General features: G+C 45.4%; 2 protein-coding genes and 1 long non-coding RNA gene across 5 annotated transcripts in view; 2 read left to right on the top strand and 1 right to left on the bottom strand.

The window, feature by feature from the left end:
- Positions 1 to 15: 15 nt before the first annotated feature.
- On the bottom strand, positions 16 to 1,581 carry naa38 (N-alpha-acetyltransferase 38, NatC auxiliary subunit). The gene is made up of 3 exons (XM_062383735.1): positions 1,434 to 1,581; positions 723 to 897; positions 16 to 448 (listed from the first exon to the last, which is right to left on the bottom strand). Exons 1-3 carry the CDS (start codon positions 1,470 to 1,472, stop codon positions 324 to 326), a joined length of 339 nt encoding a protein of 112 aa, XP_062239719.1. The 5' UTR covers positions 1,473 to 1,581; the 3' UTR covers positions 16 to 323.
- LOC133949759 (uncharacterized) lies at positions 1,561 to 5,906 on the top strand. 3 transcript variants are annotated; one of them, XR_009920176.1, is made up of 4 exons: positions 1,561 to 1,697; positions 1,882 to 2,000; positions 2,667 to 2,818; positions 5,484 to 5,906. It is a non-coding gene; the product is annotated as an uncharacterized LOC133949759 (long non-coding RNA). The 3 variants fall into 3 exon arrangements; XR_009920177.1 differs by having other exon boundaries at positions 1,874 to 2,000; XR_009920175.1 differs by having other exon boundaries at positions 1,564 to 1,697; positions 1,901 to 2,000.
- Positions 5,907 to 5,960: 54 nt separating this feature from the next.
- The window catches only part of chd3 (chromodomain helicase DNA binding protein 3), a 29,649-nt gene continuing 16,635 nt past the window's right edge, over positions 5,961 to 18,974 (top strand). The window contains exons 1-24 of the mRNA XM_062383740.1: positions 5,961 to 6,645; positions 9,033 to 9,160; positions 9,256 to 9,444; positions 9,539 to 9,663; positions 10,481 to 10,719; positions 10,951 to 11,088; positions 11,166 to 11,323; positions 11,522 to 11,719; positions 11,878 to 12,153; positions 12,245 to 12,448; positions 12,661 to 12,884; positions 13,107 to 13,238; positions 13,464 to 13,560; positions 13,688 to 13,879; positions 13,979 to 14,179; positions 14,372 to 14,509; positions 14,907 to 15,028; positions 15,160 to 15,333; positions 15,842 to 15,980; positions 16,220 to 16,351; positions 16,633 to 16,750; positions 17,928 to 18,052; positions 18,145 to 18,376; positions 18,711 to 18,895. Of these exons, the coding sequence (XP_062239724.1) occupies positions 6,471 to 6,645; positions 9,033 to 9,160; positions 9,256 to 9,444; positions 9,539 to 9,663; positions 10,481 to 10,719; positions 10,951 to 11,088; positions 11,166 to 11,323; positions 11,522 to 11,719; positions 11,878 to 12,153; positions 12,245 to 12,448; positions 12,661 to 12,884; positions 13,107 to 13,238; positions 13,464 to 13,560; positions 13,688 to 13,879; positions 13,979 to 14,179; positions 14,372 to 14,509; positions 14,907 to 15,028; positions 15,160 to 15,333; positions 15,842 to 15,980; positions 16,220 to 16,351; positions 16,633 to 16,750; positions 17,928 to 18,052; positions 18,145 to 18,376; positions 18,711 to 18,895 (4,041 nt within the window). The 5' untranslated portion in view covers positions 5,961 to 6,470. The remainder of the gene's footprint in view (positions 6,646 to 9,032; positions 9,161 to 9,255; positions 9,445 to 9,538; positions 9,664 to 10,480; positions 10,720 to 10,950; positions 11,089 to 11,165; positions 11,324 to 11,521; positions 11,720 to 11,877; positions 12,154 to 12,244; positions 12,449 to 12,660; positions 12,885 to 13,106; positions 13,239 to 13,463; positions 13,561 to 13,687; positions 13,880 to 13,978; positions 14,180 to 14,371; positions 14,510 to 14,906; positions 15,029 to 15,159; positions 15,334 to 15,841; positions 15,981 to 16,219; positions 16,352 to 16,632; positions 16,751 to 17,927; positions 18,053 to 18,144; positions 18,377 to 18,710; positions 18,896 to 18,974) is intronic.

The raw sequence follows: 18,974 nt of genomic DNA, 5'->3' as shown, positions 1-18,974 counted from the left end.
GAGCAACACAAACGGTGTCAAATACAGCTATTTATTTATGAAACATCACAACAAAGACATAACCTGTACACAGCATTGAAACACTTTTTCCACACATATCAAGGTATCTGCTGTTTGCCGATTTCTTATCATACACCCATGCTGTAGCTGTACAGCTTACACGGCTTCAACCATGTAGGGATGTGGTTAAATCCAGGATTCTGTCAAATCCTTCACAGCACATGTCCTGAGGTCTCTGGGCTCAGCCACAACCTTACATCATGGCCCTGTGAGCATCAGTCCATGAATGCAACACAAGTGTTGTTCAAGCAGCCAGGGCTCCGTCAGTGGTTCACCCCAAATCCGTCTGTGTCCTCCAGACTGTCGGCCTCAACCTCGATGGAAACCACGTGGTGCCCGGGGATCATGGCTAGGCCCAGGACTCTGGGTTCACCCTGGGAGAACGTGTCTGCAGAAATAAGATCAAGAAAAATCCAGTTTAATTATTCAGAATCTTAAAATGTAAACATCTCATTTATACCTGCTTCTATACCTGAAAAGTAACCAGTCATGGCAATTAGGATTTTAATAACTCATCCATAATTATCTGGCCATTAAGATGCTCACGGTTGGTTCTTGCTGTTACTGTATTCATGTTTTCTGCCATGCTATCACTCTCATGCAGGTGAACCTGTTTGTTACTCTGCTGTCAAACTGCTTCATGATGGAAGTATCCATTTAACCTGTGGACTTGAGAAACTCCTGCGCCGAGCCCAGGATGACGTTGCAGTCCCGGTCCGTGCAGAGGAAGAGTCCCACCAGGGTGCGTCCGTCTGTCATGCGGATCTTCATGTTCTTGTTCAGGAGCCCCTCCAGCTTGTGCCTGGCCTGGTAGGACGAGGACATTCCAGGCTGCTCCTGTGTGTCAACAGAAAATCAACAATGGACTTTAGGGTATATTTAATTAAAGTTGTTAATTGGTACTTTTTAAATTAAATAATGACAAATAACATTTACATTAGATGCTTTTTTTAAACGTTTTCTATCTTATCACTTAATAGATGCAAAGAAATGTATTTGAGCTCTGGTTATGATATATATTTACTACTATCTACAATACATTCTGAGACACATCTGTGTTTGCTGCTCAGTTAGTCAGTTAGTATTGAGACACACATCTTCTGTAATCATTCACACTTGGTCTCTGTGTGACCTTAGATTAATATTTACATCTTAGGGTTATGTATGCAATAATAAACTGTTAAATATTATTAAATACAGCATGTTTGACAGGTGTAAAGATAGTGTAGACAGCTAGCTCGTTAGCCACCAGCTACATGTTCAACTATAACCGAGGCCTTGATGTTAATAAAGTGTGTTTCAAGTCAAACAGGTTTGTTCAGTCATTTAAACAGTGAGAACAATAGCATAAAACTAAAATATCAACTACATACGTGACTGGAAGGACCGTTCTCCTCCATCATTGACGCCATGGCCGCTTCCTCTTCTCCTTCTGCGTTTACGCACGGACGGATTTCTGTGATGGACCAGCCTCAAAACCGGAAGCTTAGTATCCAGTTGTTTTCTTAAAGGGAACGACGCGTGAATAAAACGTTTAGATTTAAGATGAAAATTAAAAAAATGAAGGTAAGCTGCAAACCGGTAGAATATTACAGAGAAGAGAAGAGAGGAAAAGAAAAGTGAACAAACTTTAACACGTAAGAATTCATCTTTGTTTAAAACAATTAAATATCCACACCTGTCCTTTTGCATCTTTTTAGCTAAACGTGTTGATGGAGCCATGTTTTCCAGACACACAAATATGTCCACGTGAGCGTTAAGTTACAAGTTCCACTTTAAAGTTACTGAACACAGAGGATGTGATGATTCAAAGCTTTTCAGGTGTGTGTGCATTGTGCAGAACGGCGGCCACAGGTGGTGAGGAGAATAAGAAGAAGAAGAAGAAGATGAAGAAGAAGAAGAAGAAGAAGAAGAAGAAGAAGAAGAAGAAGAAGAAGATGGTGAATTGATTTCTCTTCATTTCCTCACAGCGACTTAACACAATCAAGTTTTTAAAGTTTTAAAGTTGTATTTGTCATATGCAAGTTCACACGGGGTCAATTGTGCAATGGAGGGAAGCGGTCAGGGCAGAAGTGCAATAGTTCAATTCAAATAAAAGGAAGTTAGAAAGAGCTTATTATTAAAATATATTCCAATTCAATACAATACAAAATCAACACACACACACACACACTATAGAAAAGGCTGGTGTGTCAGGTAACACAACAATGCCCATGTTATCAATTTTATTTGTCATTTTTAAGAGATCTACCTTCTTATTTCATTCTCCATCAAGTCTCCTGAACAAGTTACAGTCTCACTTTAAACAATCGTTACCAGAGGAGACAAAAGTTAAAACCGTAAAGTTCCTATTGTGGTGTATCCGTCCACATACTGTCCCTCCAGCCTAATCATTTGTGAAGAAAGTTAAGATATGATCTAATAGGTTGGAAAACTGTCAAACAGCCAAAAACAGGAGTAATTGAAATAGAAATAGAAACAAAGGAATGTGTGTGTTTCACCTTGAATATGAGGAATATTTTATTGAATATATTCAAATGAATCAATTAGCAGGCAGTTTTCAGCCACATCCCTGATTTACTCATGTGTGTATCTTCTCCTCTCAGACTCAAACCTCAACAAGATCCTTGAATCTCCAGACGAGGGTTCGTCCTGCTCCTGATCCTGAACTAGAACCAACTGGACCGGTCACGTTGGAGGGATGAATTTGGAAAGGTGGCACTGCGACACATGGACATCACAAGAGCAGCTGCTGGAGGTGAATGACATTCCAAACATATAATACAGATAACTCCACATACTGTATCTGGACAGCTGGGTAATAACTCCAGTGCATATTCACACTCACAGTCGTGTGATCAGATGATCCAAAATGATTAGCAGGAGAAGCAGGACCTGAATAATGGTTGTAAATGACCAGTGTCTTTCTATGACTTTTATTGAATATATCCTCTTTATTTAAATCTGTATATGAATGGACTTATGAGGATATAGGTGAGATTTAAAGAGGGTTTTGTGCAGAAAATGAAACGCGTCCTTCAGAGTCTGCAAATCTGAAAACAGCCCAAGACTCATAATTAGCCGACTCATGCTCCACTAGAATACATGTGAGACTTTTACATGGAATGCTTTGTTGGATTATGTCAGGGTGACATTCTTCTTCACATCCCCTCCTGCACGGGGGTTGTTTAATCATGATCTGCTCCCTGTGTCGCTCGCTCTGCTCAGCTCTGCTCAGCTCTGAGCCGCTGTCTCCCTCTGTGTTCTGTCACATTGCATAAAATCTGTGTTAGCTGGAGTGCAGTACCCAGGGGAGGCGCTTCTCCCTCTCATCTCCGACATGTCTCCCCCCACCAAACGGACACGGGGGTGGGTGAGTGGTGGTGGCGGTGGCGGCGGCGGAGGAGGAGGGAGGGGGAGCAGTCACAGCGACAGCACAGTAGTGCAGTGTGTCAGGGCCGCCAGCAGATCTGGCTCTCCCATAGTGTAGACACGTCGTCAGACACATGCACAGTCACTGCTACAGATACCCCCTCCCTACACACACACACACACACACACACACTCACACACTGGGATGCTGTGGGTGAGGATATATTAACTACACACAGACACTGCGGCCGTCTCGCCAGCCACACAATCTGGCTACTGCAGACACCTCAGTGGCCAGAGGCTTTCAGGGATGGGAGGTGGGGAGGGTTTGCACTTTCACAGCACAGATACACAACATCTCCCCCCCCCCCCCCCCCCCCCTCTCTCTCTCTCTTGGCAGATGTGGTCTTTGGATCTGACACTAACAAATTCCTCCCTTCTCATTTGTGGCCGCATGCGAGCCACTTCAGGCACCTGTTGCACCAGAGATAGAGAGAGAGAGAGAGAGAGAGAGGGACGGGAGAGTGCACAGCCGATGAGGCATAATTGAAATGCTTGTTTACATAGTTTCCAGTTATTGGTATGAAAGCCGTGGCTGACAGAGTTGCACGTATTGAGGTGAGGAGAGGAAGCAGAAGTGGTGGTTGACTCAGTGGAGCGGAGGTATGGAAGGAGGAGATGTCACGATGCAACACGTTAAATCAAGTCTCTCACCTTCTGTCACATGGTTGTCAATTCTCTTTTCCCTCTTTAGATTAGACAGAAATATCCAGGCTTGGTACGTCACAATTTGAAAAGTTGTTGCAACAACAATTCAATTAATCCTAGTTTCTGGGATTGCAATTGGTTTCATTCAAGGTTTTGGCCTTCGGTTAAATCCAAAAGTACCATTTGAGTGCAGTAGCGTTTGAATTACATAAATAATCATGGAAATTAATGCACAGAGCTCCTTCCTTTCAGGGGCGTTGCATCAAGGTAGGCAAAGAGAGTCCCCTGAAACACTCCTGGTTACAGTTCAGCTGTGATTTCATGCTTATTAGGTCCTTTTCTAATTGGTTTTCAATAACTTACTGCAAAAAAAACGTTATGGCAACCATGTATGAGCATAAGTAAGACTTATTTCCATTGTAGTGAAATTGAAACTTGAGAAATATCTTATTCATCTGTGGGAATAAGAAATACAGAAAAAACATATTTTCATATAGTTTTCTTAGCTTTCTTTACTGTGGATAAACTTTGACTCTACATGATTTCAAATATTTAGAGGATTTTTAGAGTCAGAATTGAGTTATTCGCTGACCCACAACTCCAGTTACAACGTCCTACAAGTACGTTTCCCTGATTCTCTTTCTCCTTCGAAGGAAAAGCAAACTGAAGCAGCTGAATGGAATCCAGCCGTAATGATATATGAGTTACATGTGTGCTTTTTCCTACTGTGATGATGTCTAATAGGGAAAGAGGTCAGTGCGACATCACATTAGGCTGCTCAGACGTGTTAGTCATCAGGTTAATACATTGTAATACAAGGTTTTCTGTCCAGCTACTGTTTCACTTGGAATCATCACTTGAGACTTTCATTAGATTCATAAGAACAAAGGCCTCTTCTACTCATAATCGACTTTTGCTGCTCTGAGTTAACATTCAGTGGTTATAACAGATGATTACTGCATTAGTTGTTGCAGGTTTAATTAGCTTTTCCTGTTAGAATGCTTTAAATCTTTAAAATCCTTATTCCTGAATGACATTTCATTCCCTTATCTCAGACGTCTGCTCCGTGCTGCTCATGTTTTGTGTTCACCGGTGTCCCACTGTCTCCTGTCTGACCTCTTGTTTCATCCAGAGGCTTCTTGAAATGTGAGCAGCAAATCAAAATTGCTTTTTGTCCAAACCCCACAAGCCCAGAGCAGAAACCAAGGGCTGGCCGGGTTCTAGGGATTCCCGTGGCCTCACCGCCATCCAGTCCACTCGGCCCTCTGCGTTTTATCACAATCTGGTTTTAAAAAATAATGTCTCCTGTGTGTCTTCATCTTCTACCAAACCTCCGTCTGCAGGAATGGACCAGTCGCTCCGAGCTGCTTCAACATGGTGGGTTTCCTACAGTTTGCATATTGTGAATCATTTTCATCCCCACCACAAGTAGTTAATTTTTTAAGCAATACAATCTGATGTAAGTCTGGGCATGGCTGCGGCAGATTTTCCCAACCCCCCTCTCTCCCTCTCTCTCCCTCCCTCTCTCTCTCTCTCTCTCTCTGAATCCCTCCCCAGCACACACACACATACACACACGCACACACACGCACAGTGCTCCAAAATATTTCTTTCCACCACGGTGGGGGCTTCCAGTGAGACTATAAGGTGGCCATGTTTGATAGATGTGTGTCGGGCTCTGCAATGCAGGAAAGCGAGAGTTGTTGCGTGTGATCCTGCAAAAGTGACAGTGACACCAGGGGGAGTGGGTCGGATTCGTGACTGATCCGGAGTTTGTCATAGGGAGGGGGGGGGGGGGGGGGAAGTAGAAAGAGAGAGAGTGAGGGTGAGAAGGGTTTGTGTGTCTGTGTCTGTGAGTGTGTGTGTGAGAGGGAGGAAAGAAAGAAAAGGGGGGGGCAGACAGTAAAGAAACAAACAAGTAACAATGTAACTCACATGCACTCGCCCCCCCCCCCCCTTTTTTTCTCTCTCTCTCCCCTCGCAACAATGTGTACGTTTTCGCGGAGGGAGGGGGCGCGCACGGGAGACAGCCGCGCACAGAGGGAGGGAGGGGGGCGCGTTCTGAAATAATATAGTCAGCCATTTTTTATGTAAGGGGATTTTTTCTTATTGGGGGGGTTGTTAAAAAATAAATATAAGAGGGCGGCCATCTTTGTTGCTCTGCCTAGTGTAAAATATTCCAAAACGCCCCCCACTCTCTCCCGTGCCGATTTGAATATTAAATAAATATCAAACATCGGCGCGAGAAAATCTCTTGTATATTTTTTTTTTGTATAACCCCACGCCGCTTTCCGAGGAACACGAGGACGGATCCCGATGACAGGAGGATAATGTCCTCTCCGCTGCGCTCCTGCGAAGAAGACGAGGAGGGCATGGTGGTTAATTCCGAGGGAGGAGATTTCGATGAAGAAGACGACGACGGGGACCGAGACGAGGACGCAAGCGACATAAACTCTCCGGCGGCGCCTCGGGAAACTGCAACAGCCGCCGCCGCCGCCGCGCCAGGTAAAAAACAGACCAGGAGACGGGAGCGCGCACAGCGAAAATAAAAACACTTTACTTTGTGCAGAAATGGGGACAGTGTCCGGAGAGCCACCGCAGTTTGTGTCTCGCGTCTGGAGCGTCTCCACAAGTCCAGTGTTGTACAGTAGAGGAGTGCACATAAAATAAAAAACACTTTGACTTGTGCAGGAATGGGGAGAGTGTCCGGAGTGCCGCCGCAGTTTGTGTCTGGCGTCCGGAGTGTCTCCACAAGTCCAGTGTTGTACAGTAGAGGAGTGCACATAAAAATAAAAACACTTTGACTTGTGCAGAGACATTATGCAGAAATGGGGACAGTGTCCAGAGTGCTGCCACAGTTTATGACTCATGTCCGGAGCTCCTCCACACTTCCAGTAAGGCACAGTAGAAGATGTCACGCTCGTAAAACGGATACACTTAATAATAATAATAATAATAATAATAAAAATAATGATAACAACAATGCTAATAGTCCTGATCCCCCCCCCCAACATAGTTGTTGTACATATGTGTTGCTGAACACGCATGAACACACCTGCAACACGAGAGAACACACACACCAGAGTGAGAAGCTCCACTTCTTTGTGAGATAAAGCATGTAAATCCAGATGTGTTGTTTTTCCTTCAATCCTCCACTTCCTCGACTCCACCAGCAAAAAGTTTTTAAACCCACTTCAGTCCCAGCTGGGTTTTGTGGTCACTCAATACCCATCATGAAAAATAGAGGGGGGGGGGGGGCCTTAAATCCCTTTGACAGTTGCTGGTAACAAGGTCGCCCCTGAAGGCTCGTGCAGGCTGGAGACATGGACTCCTCTGGCCCCAGGCTGTGCCTAAATAGAAATGTGCTGGATACCCATCTCCAGGGGAGGGGAAGCTGGCTGCTGTGCTCACATAAAGAGCCTGGTGATGGTGTGAAATCGTGGACACATCCCCCCACACACACACTTCCCTTTGCCCCTTTGTGGCTATGACAGGTCAAAACAGGAGGACACTGTCTGCTGCATGCTGCTGACTTCCAGGACATGATGCTGCAGATCCCCCTGCTAGCTGAGCATACCTGCTCTCTAATTAGTTGCGTTATCACTATCAGTATTTTTTGCAGGATGTGTAGAAGTTCTGCAGCAGGAGGGGATATTGGGGATTGGGTGATATGCACGTGGCTTTCTGGAAGTTGCTGTGACAGAAGTTGTTTTTTAAGAGGGGCAAGGAGTAGAGCACATCATCTATAACATGCATGGGAAAAATAGAGATACAATAGCTTGGATGCAATGCAGATGTGGTAGAAACACTTTTAAAGTCACAGTGCACGTGTCGTTTAAGGAGGAAACGTGAGGCTACTCCGTGAAACGATGGCTCAAAGTGTGACTTTCTATATGCATATTCCAGGAATCACGCAATGCATTGTCTTTAATTAGCTCGACTCCGGACGCGCCGCCCAACCGTGCCAGACCGTGCCAGACGGGTAGATTAGTGTCAGTTCGGTCCTTAACCCCTTGACAACCTCTAGCAGCGGTCACAGAGGTGGTCACGGTCCCCGCTGTGGGAATAACGGAGCCGCAGGGGGGGGAAAGAGAAAGTCGTTCCACTTCGCCGCCATCGGCCTCTGGATCACCGGGGCCTGCGTGTGTGCTGCTGCCGCCCCCGGCGCGTCTTCGGCGGCGGCACGCTGCACGAATACGCGGGGGCTGGTTGTGGTGGAGGAAGCTGCTGCTGCTGCTGCGGGTGGAGGGAGCGCGCACCGACAAAAGCAGGCAGACAATACAATCAGACAAACACGCAGCTTGAGTTTGGGTCAGGCTTTAATGCTCTGCTGCAGTTTGTGTGAAGCTGAGGCTGCAGCTGAGTCCTTGTTTACTCCATGTCAGGGCAGGCTGCAGGTTGAACCGCTTTCCCTGAACTTGTGATATTACCCTGGCCTGATTATTTACACATCGTCCGCTCCCTGAAACCAAATGTTTTAAAAAATGCAGCGCCTATATAAATCAGATACAATTTGTTGTTCTGCTCTTGTTTATTGCAAATCAAAATGTTTTAAAATATAGACACACACTCAACAATTTTCACCAGAGATGGTTTGTGTCACCATAAACCAATTATCCTTAATCTGTGGCACCAGCAACACCAGCTGTCAAATCGACTTACAGCTCATTGACTAACTGTATCTAGCTTAGCATGTGGCATTATTCAGACAAGGTCAGAGGTCGCTGCAGCCACACTGGCTATCATGCAGGCCTTTGTGGAGTGTAATTATGTTCCGCGGAGATTAGCCGGCTTGGTAGGAAGTGTTGTGAGAAGATTATTGTTCATCTGATTGTGATAGCTGTCTGTCATTTCACGCTGTCTTTAACTCTCTCCCCCCCTGCTCCTCCCAGAAGAAGAGGCAGAGGCATCAGACAGAGAGGTCCCGTGCAGGAAGAAAGGACGGCCGAAGAAAAAGAAGGACACAAAGAAGAAGGACAAAGAGGGGAAACCCGCCAAAGCAAAGAAACGCAAGAAGATTGTACGTTTGTTAAATTGTCACACGCTGGATTTGTCCCACTTTGATAACTTTATCACAGCATCTTAATTATTTTTGCCACCATCTTGCTCTTTCAGGAAAGCAATGTAGAGAGAGACTCGGACAGAGAGAGAGACTTCGCCGAGAACTCCGACAGTGTCGCCAGCGACTATGGATCTGGGGAGAAAAAGAAAAAGAGGAAACATAAAGAAAGGAAGGAGAAGAAAACCAAGAAGAAGAAAAAAGATGACGGGGAGCGGGACAGCAGTCAGGAGGAATCAACCAAGGTAAAGAGTTGTCGCTCAAACACATCTAAATGGTTAGTCCGTCCTTGTTTGTGTCGGGACCCTTCTCATTTGATTGGTGGGTTCTTCCCGGCAGCCAATGGAGCAGAAGACCTCGGCCCAGCTGGCAAAGGAGTGGGGTCTGGAGGATGTTGATCATACCTTCACAGAGGAAGACTACAGGGAACTCACCAACTACAAAGCCTTCAGCCAGTTCATGAGGTAGGAAACTCCTCTTCTGTTTACATGGTGATGATCAAGCACATCAGAAACACCCTTTAGTACTAGTGGAAGAGTGATGGAGGTATTTTTATGTCATGTCAAATATCCACAAGGCCAAACATAAATCCTTACGTTTTGCAAAAGCTAATCTTTCCCAGTCCACACTAAAATGTTTGGTCAGCTATTTATGAAAAGCTCTGGTTTTGCCTTACACACATGATTTCAATGATCAAGTACACAACTCAAGATTTTTAATGCAAGAGACAGAGAAGATGTTTATCACTGTATTCCCATTTATCTTACAATTTATAATTGGGCATCATCTGGAAGCCATATCTCTACAGTATTCAGGACAGCTGCTTTTTAAAATCTGTTTAACTCTATCAAAAGTTTCATCCCACCCAGAAGAATCGTTCAGCAATAACTGTCCACCATTTAACACTGGTCCATGAACCTTGGGTTTAAAGGGCACAAGTACTATTACTTGAATGTGTCTCCCTCTGCCACTTGTGTCTTTATCGTGTCAGCTGGTTGTGTTAGCCAACCGGTCATGCTGTCAGTTTGTCAGTGGCAACGTGCCTCTGCCCCTGTGGCTGATTCAAACCTGCACTGGCTCTGATAAGACAGACTGATCCATTATGCCTCGTATGTGTGTGAGTGTGTTAGGTGGTTATCTGGTTGTCAGTTTTGGCTCAGCTAAAACTCAGGAAGAATGAGGTTAATGAACCTAAAGAGGTTAATTTAAGTCAGATGTCTGCTCTTTGCATTGTCCGCCGTGGTTTCTATCATCTCAACGGTACAGTTCTCTCCCTCACAGGCCAATGATCGCCAAGAAGAACCCTAAGATCCCCATGTCGAAGATGATGACCATCCTGGGGGCCAAATGGAGGGAATTCAGCTCTAACAACCCCTTTAAGGGCAACGCCGCCGCCGTCGCTGCGGCTGCTGCAGCTGCTGCCATAGCCGTCGCCGAGCAGGTCTCTGCAGCTACCGCCTCGCCTGAGCTGCCGCCACAGCCACCGCCAATCAGGAAAGCCAAGACGAAAGAGGGCAAAGGTCAGTCGTCAGCTTCAGACCCGCAGCCTTCCTTCCCCTGTAACCCCCCTTAGGATTTCTGTCAACAGTCAGTCGTGTGTCTTTCTGGTTGACATGCTAGTACGGGACAATAAAGTGTGTGTAATATTGATCCAAACATCACTTTTACACATAGACTTTGCTAACACAGCATGCACAATACCTTCTCATTCTTTATCTCATCCATTGCATACGATCTTCCTTTCTTTCCAGGCCCTGGCTACAAAAAGCGCAGTAAAAGCCCTCGAGTCTCAGACAAGAAAAAGGCTCAAGCTAAGGCTAAAAAGATGGCACCCATCCGTATCAAACTGTCGCCCATAGGTGCCAAGAGGAAGAAGAGCTGCTCCGTGAGTATAAAGTTCACGGCGTGCTGAAGTAGCTATGTAAACACCTGTGGTTCATTTTCCTTCCTTCTCTCCTTGACTAAGTCCTCGACTCTTTTCTTGTTCTCCGTCAGAGCGATGATATAGAGGAGGACGAGTCCGAGCAGGAGGACTCCAGCGTCCACAGCTCCTCTGTTCGCTCGGACAGCTCGGGCCGTGTCAAGAAGAACAAGCGGGGACGTCCTGCCAAGAAGAAGAAGAAAAGTAAGGGAAACTGCTTTTTACATGTATAGCACAAATTCATAAATTATACATAAGATGATCATGTCCACATCCATCTCCTGGGTCAAACGCTGGGGAATCATGCAGCTTAAATTAGCCTTTTTTCAGTTTAAAGTATATTTTATTGTGAAAAGCAATCCCAGTCGTATAAAAGTTCCCTCTGCTTCCTCCCTCTATGTGCCATTTCATGCCCAGCTCAAGTCCCTGGGGAGGAGGAGGGGGAGGGCTACGAGACGGACCATCAGGACTACTGCGAGGTTTGTCAGCAGGGCGGGGAAATCATCCTGTGTGACACTTGTCCCAGAGCTCATCACCTCGTCTGCCTGGAGCCTGAGCTGGACAAGGCTCCCGAGGGCAAGTGGAGCTGCCCGCACTGCGTGAGTACAACTAAACAGGCATATGTCGATTTTGCTTATGCACATCCTGATTCAGATAGATGAATGGATAAATATTCATAAGAGGAAAGCATTTTCATTCATTTTTTGATTTTCCTATGCTGTGTTCAGGACATTCCCTGTTTTTCATCCTTTGCCAGGAAAAAGAAGGAATCCAGTGGGAAGCGAAGGACGAGGACTTTGAGGACTTTGAGGAGGACAGCGAGGACAGGGTGATATCAGACGTCGGGGCCGGGATTATGATCCCCGTCGGGGCGGAGGAGGAGGATGACGACCACATGGAGTTCTGTCGGGTGTGCAAAGACGGAGGTGAACTGTTGTGTTGTGACACCTGCACCTCCTCGTACCACATCCACTGTCTCAACCCTCCGCTGCCAGAGATCCCCAACGGAGAGTGGCTGTGTCCACGATGCACGGTTTGTTACTTCTCCCATATCGGCAACAAATCTCATATTTATATCACATCCATATTCAGATTTTGAATATCACGTGTATTCCTTGCTCTAGTGTCCGCAAATCAAAGGTCGCGTCCAGAAAATCCTCCACTGGCGGTGGGGAGAGCCTCCATCGCCGATTCCTGTTCCCCCGGCTCCTGACGCCCCACCGGACGCCCCGCCGCCGCCACCCATGAAGGGCAGAGCCGAGAGGGAGTTCTTTGTCAAGTTCGTCGGGCAATCCTACTGGCACTGCACGTGGATCACCGAGCTCCAGGTGAGAATGGGATGATTGAGAAGTGAGATTCAAATACAGAAAGTATACTTTGAAAAATTGACAGTTTTTTGCACAGAAAGACAAGAGTACAGGGATGGAGGACTTTGAAAGAAATCAAGACTTGGGCAGAACAAATCCATCTCGCTCTTGGAAACTAAGAAATCATAATTTCTCTTTCTCTTCCCCTTCCCCTTTCTCCGTCTTTCCTCCAGCTGGAGATCTTCCACTCTGTGATGTACAGAAACTACCAGAGGAAAACGGACATGGACGAGCCACCCAGTCTGGATTATGGTTCTGGAGGAGAAGACGAGAACGGAGTGGGAAAGAGCGAAAAGAGGAGGGCTAAGGATCCTGAGTACGCCCTCATGGATGACAAATACTACAAGTATGGCATCAAGCCTGAATGGATGATGATCCACCGCATCATCAATCACAGGTACAGGACTTTACTTTCAGTTTCTGGGCTTCAGTGTGTGTATGTCTCAACATTTTACCTCATTACTTACTGTATATTAAAAAGAAAGTGCAGAGTTTAAAGGTTGATTTTTGAAGTGAGTGCTGTATTTATAAGTATATGTCAATTAAGATTGTTCAGTGAACTATATGTGACCTAAGAAGCTCAATAACATAACATCAGCTCTCACTGTTTGTCCGTCAGTGTGGACAAGAAGGTGTCGTACCATTACCTGGTGAAGTGGAGAGACCTGACCTACGACCAGTGCACCTGGGAGAGAGACGACCTGGATATCCCTGATTTTGCTATTTACAAGGCCAACTACTGGAGGCACAGGTAGAACCGACTATTAAACTTTACAGTTTTAAAACCGGAACCTTTAATTTCTAACAAGCAAGAAGTCTCAAACCTTTTTTTAATGAAACTTGATGGATGGTTGGAATAATGGCCCATGAAGAAACCATTAATCTTTGGAGCAGATTTGATTAAGAGGTGGGATTCAGGAGTTTTGTCCCTTGGCTGATTAATGCATTTACTTGATCGTATCTTCTTATCCAACAGAGATTTAATAATGAAGGAGGATCCAGACAAACCCAGGAAGATGAGGAGCAGGAACCCAGAGGGTGAAGAGGAGTCTCCTGCTTCCCCAGTCACTGACGTGAGTCAACTATTGCTGGAGTTTCTATATCGTGGCGTCTGATTTACAGCAGCTTCCTGTTCATATCTTAATATTTTACACAAAATCTTCATTTCTAAAATTTCGTGACTTTTCTCTGTTCCTCCAGCCTACGATAAAGTACGAAGAGCAGCCAGACTTTGTCACATCGACCGGCGGGACGCTGCATCTGTACCAGCTCGAGGGTCTGAACTGGCTTCGGTTTTCTTGGTCCCAGGGCACCGACACCATCCTCGCAGATGAGATGGGCCTTGGCAAAACCATCCAGACCATTGTCTTCCTCTACTCACTTTTCAAAGAGGTACCAGGGTTTGCCTCTTTCTGTCATGGTCTTATTTCCAACTCCCTGTGAATGATGATACTGAAGCAGAGTGTGGATTTTTCTCTCTGTCATCCTCAGGGTCACACCAAGGGCCCGTTCCTGGTCAGCGCTCCGCTCTCCACCATCATCAACTGGGAGAGGGAGTTCGAGATGTGGGCACCCGACTTCTACGTGTTGACGTACACGGGAGACAAGGACAGTCGAGCCATCATCAGAGAGAACGAGTTCTCCTTCGACGACACGGCTGTCAAAGGAGGAAAGAAGACCTTTAAACTGAGGGTGAGGAAAAATGATATGAGTGAACAGTATTTTGAGCTTGATTTTAGTTAATATCCCAAATGTCTGCACGAAAAATTATTCATACATGCGATTAAATAACTTATCAAATGTAAGAAAACATAAAATGTAAGGAAACAACATGATATCAAATGACTTCTACTCATCCTTCTGTCTGTGCTTCTCTTCCTGCAGAGGGATGCTACTATTAAATTCCATGTGCTGCTGACGTCCTATGAGTTGGTGACCATCGACCAGACGGCGCTCAAGTCCATCGACTGGGCCTGTCTGGTGGTGGACGAGGCTCACCGCCTCAAGAACAACCAGTCCAAGGTAGCAAACAGTGAAAATGAATCAATGATAAAAAAAAGACATTATTAGATGAAAAAAAACAATATTATTAACATTAATGTGGAAAGAACAGATCATAACATGTGATGACGGGACATTGTACAGTTGACAAATATAGGTGGCCGACCTCTGGTGGACAAACCATGTAACAACAACATTATGCATGTCCTGTAAAATACCATTGGAGTTTTTGGATTCAATATCCGTTTACTTTATTTAACCAAATCCCCTAAGAATACATATGGGTATTTATAGTATACTAAAAAAAAAAAAAAAAAATATATGCTGACATGTATGTAGATACTCATGAATATCAACGTGATTTAAAAGTGTATTGGTTATAAGTCCGAGTTTTACTTATTCTCGTCCTTGTCTGCAGTTTTTCCGGCGTCTGAACGATTATAAGATCGACCACAAGCTGCTGCTGACGGGAACTCCTCTGCAGAACAACCTGGAGGAGCTGTTCCACCTGCTCAACTTCCTCACGCCCAACCGCTTCAAGTAAACTCACAAAAATACACATGCCCATATTCAGGACGAAGATCTTTCCATATAATACTGTATTTAACAAGCTGTCATCACCACTACTGCCTTACCTATGTTCCCCACCCTCTCCACCTCCCTGCGTAAAGTAACCTTGAGGGCTTCCTGGAAGAGTTTGCCGACATTTCCAAGGAGGACCAGATCAAGAAGCTCCATGACCTCCTGGGGCCTCACATGCTGCGGAGGCTGAAGGCCGACGTCTTCAAGAACATGCCCGCCAAGACCGAGCTGATTGTCAGAGTGGAGCTGAGCCCTATGCAGAAGTATGACAGAAGTGTGGGGGGGTGGATGTCGGCTGATGATTTAGGCACTTAGGCACTCCGGAGATGCCAGGGGATTGGCAATGGAGAACTCATAAAATACATAGAAAGTGATTAACAAGCTGTGGTTACATGGATTATTTGAAAAGCCCAGTGACTGCTGAGTGAGCTCGACAATTTCTTTGAGAACAAAAGAATTGCAACTCATCAGAGATTCACCATAATTGTTGTTTTTTACGGGAATCCAGCCCCACACTGACAAACCATAGATCACAAATACTGCTCACTGCACTTTAAAGTGCTTCATTGAGTTTCCACAGGATAAAAGTCGGTCCCTTCAATGTCTTATAAATTATTATGGAACTTTGAAGTTTAATGTGGAAATATTCCACAGAACCAGTAAGAGAAAAGAAATGAGAGTAGGAACTGAACAATGGAGGGTAAAGAAGAGACGATGACAGGAAGTCTTTGTGTTACACTTTATTAACACTTTTTTTTTTTTTAAACACAGGAAATACTACAAGTTAATTCTGACCAAGAATTTCGAGGCTCTGAACACGAAGGGAGGAAACCAGGTGTCACTGCTCAACATCATGATGGACCTCAAGAAGTGCTGCAACCACCCCTACCTCTTCCCTGTGGCCTCCATGGTACACACAAACACACACAAACACACACACACACACACACTTGCAGTACATTTCGATTTACATTTGCTTGCATTTCAATCCTTTTACATTTCACTTTTAATTCTAAATCGAGTAACAATGACACCTTGTGGTCATTTAAGGTATTGTTTTCCCCCTTAAAAATTTGATACACAGTTCAAATTACAGTTGAGATCCATTTCTTCATTTGTTGTTGTTTATTCTTGTGGTGTTGATTCTAGGAAGCTCAGAAAACGCCCAGCGGTGCTTACGAGGGGTCGGCTCTCACCAAGGCTTCCGGGAAACTGACGCTGATGCAGAAAATGCTGAGGAATCTGAAAGAGCAGGGGCACCGAGTGCTTGTGTTCTCACAGGTGCATACTTGCATGGATGCACAGATTCACACAAACGCACACACAATGCAGAGACAGTGTTTAAACGCACACCAGATGGATATCACCCCTCGCAGATGTTATATTATTCCCATGAAACTCCCCCAGGACGCTCAGCTGCAGACTGTGGTTCCAGCTCTGCATGTTTGTGTCTGTGTGGCTGTGTGTGTCTGTGTGTGTGTGTGTGTGTGTGTGTGTGTGTGTGTGTGTGGATAATCAAGTACACACATCACCAGCTCTCTCCTCTTCTCCTCTGTTTGCAGATGACTAAAATGCTGGACTTGTTGGAAGACTTCCTGGACTATGAGGGTTATAAGTACGAGAGGATTGACGGAAGCGTCACGGGAGCGTTGAGACAAGAGGCCATCGACCGCTTCAACGGTGAGACACTGGAGGTTGTGCAGCGAGTTCTCTCGGTGACCGGACACTTTAAAGATGCAGCGTCAGTCAGAATACGTTTGCTGATTGAAGCAGGAACAAAGAAGAAATGTCTAATGAAGAGATATCATGTGGCAGTGTGCTTTTGGTTTTTATAGGGGTGGGTGGGGGGGGTGAGTGATGCTGTTAGTGTAGTAGAAGGGGAGGGCTCTAGGCCAGCTGGCTCACTCTGTTGTGATTGGTCATCGGCTTCCAGCGCCCGTAGAAAATGTCGTCCTCCACTCTCTCTCTCCTCCTTTGCCTCACGGCCAAATGGGCACAATGAAAATTTGAGCCATCACAATCCCTCCCCCCCCTCCCGGAAGCATCGGCTGGAAATCTGATGAGGCATTTTGGAGCCTCAGTGTTCTTTTTGTGTGAGAGGATCTCCCTCTATTGCAGACTTTAACTTGACTTGCAGATGTTTTAAATACAAAAGTATACAACACATTTGAGTAAACTGAAGGGAACTGAAAAATCATGCTAACTTTGTTTTCATTTGAAGCTTTGCCATATCGCTAAGTAGCTGCTGTCAATGAAAGCTATTGAATTAGACACTCTGAGTTATAGCCTGCAGGTGAGTGATGCATTCGTGAAGCTGGAACGAGTGCGATTACCACCTCAGGTGAACTCTTGTGAAATATTAACCTGCAATGAGACCTTCTAGCCTCATGGGAAAACAATGCAAAAGACATAAATAGAGTTTTGCCTATTATCGGTTTAATTCATTCACCAGATGAGGTTGGTAGTTAGATTCCTGGCTCCTCAAGGCCTCAAGCTGAAATAAGTGTCCTTGGGCAAGACATTAAACCCTCAAAGTGCTGCACCGTCAGTGTGTGAATGATGTGTCATTGTAAAAATGCTGTGTAATGATTGTGTGGGAATGTGGCTATTCCATAAAGTGCACTTCTATAAAGTGCCATAAGTTATAGATTTTCCTCAATAAAACACAAACAAAAAACCATCAAACAATGACTTTTGAAGTTGAGAGATTTACAAAACAGGCTTGATATACAAATCTGGGACTTTCCTGTATCTACATTTGTCATTAACGTGTTAGTATCAATACGATTCTTTCATTAAATAGAACTTATTATCTGTATGTTCCTCTAACTCAAACCCTCTGTGTCTTTTTTCCCAGCTCCTGGTGCTTGTCAGTTTTGTTTCCTGCTCTCCACCAGAGCCGGAGGTTTGGGGATCAACTTGGCCACAGCTGACACCGTCGTCATCTTCGACTCGGACTGGAATCCTCACAACGACATACAGGTACCACACACGGATGTAGAGGGTTGAACTTCCTTGTGTCCAACATTAAGAATGAACGTGTTCAACCAGTGGCTTCGTCCCTCTCTACACAGGCGTTCAGCCGAGCCCACCGAATCGGGCAGGCCAACAAGGTCATGATCTACCGCTTTGTGACCCGAGCCAGCGTGGAGGAGCGGATCACCCAGGTGGCCAAGAGGAAAATGATGCTGACCCACCTGGTGGTCCGGCCGGGCCTCGGGTCCAAGGCAGGCTCCATGAGCAAACAGGAGCTGGACGACATCCTCAAGTTTGGAACAGAGGAGCTCTTCAAGGATCAGGGAGAAGGTGACACCAGATACCGTTCAAATGTGAAATTAGAAGTGGACGAGCTCTTATCAGATTCAATTAGGATTTCCAGTCAGATCTAATGATGTTGGGGTTTGGGATCAAAGTTGGAACAGGTTTGATTTTAATAGAGGAAAATTGGCAGGCATCTTCTCCTGAGTTAAATTACTTTGTCACAACACACTCACGTCAAAGTGCTCTCCTCTTGACAAGAGTTGGCCAGAGGTGAACGTTTGTCTCATGCAGGTTTTGATTGGTTGACAAGATCAAATTGTTATTAGTGACATTAGTCTGGATACAGCTGACCAATCGTTTTCCACTTTTTTAACTTCAGGTATGAAAAACACCACCGGGGATAAAGTGGAGGACGAGGGCAACGTCATCCACTACGACAGCGTGGCCATCGAGAGGCTGCTGGACCGAAGCCAGAACGAGACGGACGACACGGACGTCCAGAACATGAACGAGTACCTCAGCTCCTTCAAAGTGGCCCAGTACATGGTGCGAGAGGAGGATAAGGTGAGAGTGAATTAGAATAAAGAGTGAACAACAATCTTTTCCACTCATAACTGCTGGAGGATAAACAGGAAAGCTGTGA

Source organism: Platichthys flesus, chromosome 24 (assembly GCF_949316205.1).
Source record: "Platichthys flesus chromosome 24, fPlaFle2.1, whole genome shotgun sequence".
Classification (NCBI taxonomy): domain Eukaryota; kingdom Metazoa; phylum Chordata; class Actinopteri; order Pleuronectiformes; family Pleuronectidae; genus Platichthys; species Platichthys flesus.
Note: the sequence above shows the minus strand (reverse complement) of the source record. Positions and strands in the feature narration are given on the sequence as shown.